Source organism: Octodon degus, unplaced genomic scaffold (assembly GCF_000260255.1).
Source record: "Octodon degus isolate 3935 unplaced genomic scaffold, OctDeg1.0 scaffold00090, whole genome shotgun sequence".
Classification (NCBI taxonomy): Eukaryota; Metazoa; Chordata; class Mammalia; order Rodentia; family Octodontidae; genus Octodon; species Octodon degus.
The window spans coordinates 6,491,828-6,494,098 of record NW_004524666.1 but is presented as its reverse complement, the minus strand read 5'-3'; the positions used below and the strand labels follow the sequence as shown (position 1 = coordinate 6,494,098).

General features: G+C 38.7%; 1 protein-coding gene across 1 annotated transcript in view; it reads left to right on the top strand.

Moving 5' to 3' along the window:
* The window catches only part of Pdss2 (decaprenyl diphosphate synthase subunit 2), a 306,086-nt gene that overhangs the window by 242,800 nt on the left and 61,015 nt on the right, over positions 1-2,271 (top strand). Inside the window, exons 4-5 of the mRNA XM_023722321.1 lie at positions 2-172; positions 1,162-1,293. Of these exons, the coding sequence (XP_023578089.1) occupies positions 2-172; positions 1,162-1,293 (303 nt within the window). The remainder of the gene's footprint in view (position 1; positions 173-1,161; positions 1,294-2,271) is intronic.

Genomic DNA, 2,271 nt, shown 5'->3' with positions numbered 1-2,271 from the left:
AAATGATATCACAGATGATATTGGAATATCGACTTGGAAGGAGCAGACTTTTCTCTCCCATGGGGCCTTGCTCGCGAAGAGCTGCCAGGCTGCGATGGAGCTGGCGAAGCATGGCACTGAGGTGCAGGGCACGGCCTTCCAGTATGGGAAGCACGTGGCCATGAGTCACAAGGTGTGTGCACACCCTTAGCTGTCACCGTGGTTAAACAGCCAAGATGATAAACAGGAAACCTTTTGCCATTTAATAAGCTGCTTTTGTATCTCAGAAAATGTTCATTATGTGTTTAAAATCTGTTACAGTGATTGTTAGGCAGTGCAAACAGTGTGCTTGGTCAGTACTGTGTAATTCTGACAGAAGCTATGGTTTATTTAAGCTTCTCATGTTTGTCTTTTCTTTCTACCTGAAAGGGTTTCTGAGTGAACTCATACAAATTATTAAGTAACAGGTAATATTACTATTCACAGAATGGAAAAATATATTTGTCATCTTTATCAAAGTTCCCTTATAGTTGCTTATGTAAAATAAATATGGAAAGTTAACAAAATTTAGAAATATATTGATAAAATTCTAATAACTGATTCATTTGCATGGCATATGAAATAAAATATAACACCCAGAGTGTTATTGCCTCTCTGTCTCTCTGTCACTCTCTCGCTCCCCCCTCCCCTGCTTTCTCTCCCTTTTCCTTCTTCTCTCTCTATAACTTTAAATTTCTAGCTAGTGTATATTTTCCCAATATAATTTGATGAAGTTTTGCGTGTTTTATTAAATAGTTTGTTAAGTAGTTATATTTATTAAATCTTTATCTAAATCCTTACCTTAAAAAATAAAATAAATCCTTACCTTGAACTTAAAATTAAAACACCAAATAAAAAAAGAATGGGGTTGAGGCTGTACTAAGTGGTAAAGCATATGCCTAACTGCTCAAGGCCTGGGATTTGCCCTCCAGTGCCTAAGGATGCAAGAAAAGAAGAGGGAGAGAAGGAGAAAGGAAAAATTCTGAAGAATTTTAAAGGTTATTGTCAATTACCCAAAATGTTCTTTTGTTTATTAAAGTAAATTCCATTCTTCACTGCATTAACTGGTGCTTCCTGAATATGACCACATATACTGGTATATACACATTTTGTTGATGTAACTCTTTCAACTGCTTTTTTTAGATACACTCTGACCTTCAGCCTTTCATTAAAGAGAAGACCAGTGATTCTGTGACTTTTAATCTAAACTCAGCACCTGTGGTTTTACATCAGGAATTTCTTGGAAGAGATTTGTGGATGAAGCAAATTGGAGAGGTAAAATGAAATCACTCCTATTTTAGGTACCATGAAAAGTTAGTTGATTTTAAAACATAAGTCATATTTCATAATGATTTAAGCCTATATAGATGAGCCATAAAAGCATACTTAACAGGCCAAAATTATTTCCTTATAATCTACATTTTAAGACAGTATCAGAAGTTAGAGATGGCACTATTGTGTTTTTGTATTATCTGAGTTCCTCGAATACTGCAGCACAGCACTAGAGCCTGTGGTGAATGCTAATTAACTCAGATGATTCTTTTTTCCTGAAGGCTTTCAGCCATCGGGCTATGGTAATAGCACCACCCTTTAACTGACGGCAATTTCCCATCTGTGGACCGCAGTGCAAGCTGCAGAATTCCAGGAGCTCCGTCTGTCGGCTCTTTAGGTTATTTTAAAACAAACTTGGACCCTGTACACTGGTTCTGAAGCACTGTGAAAGAAAAATGCAACATGGTAAAGCGAGAAGGGTAAAGGGCTTGGGTTGGGTAAATCTACCTTTCAGAGGCATGCGGATAGCATAAGAGAAGGAACTTTTTGTTTTTTCTTTTATTCATTTTTTTATTTTTTCACTTTTGCTTTTGAGACAAGGTCTCACCATGTAGTTCAGGCTGGCCTCAAACTCACAGTGATCATCCTGCCTCAGCCTCCCAAGTGCTGGGATTACAGGTAAGTGCCACCTCACCCAGCACTGGTTTTCTTTTAATTCAGAAGCTCTAGTGTAAAAAGTTCTTGCTGTTTTCTGCAGAGCCTTGTGAGATTTCCTCACCTTCATGGTTATGATTGGCTGGGGTAATCTGAGGCCCAGAGCTGGGGAAAGCAGGTGAGGATCACTGTGAATATCGGCATGCCAAAAACACAAGAACCAACTCTCAGAATACTGGGAGGCAGCTTCAATATTTGCCGTGTAGAAACCTGGAGGAAGGGCTGGTGAGATGGCTCAGTGGTCTAAAGCACCTACTTAGAACAAGC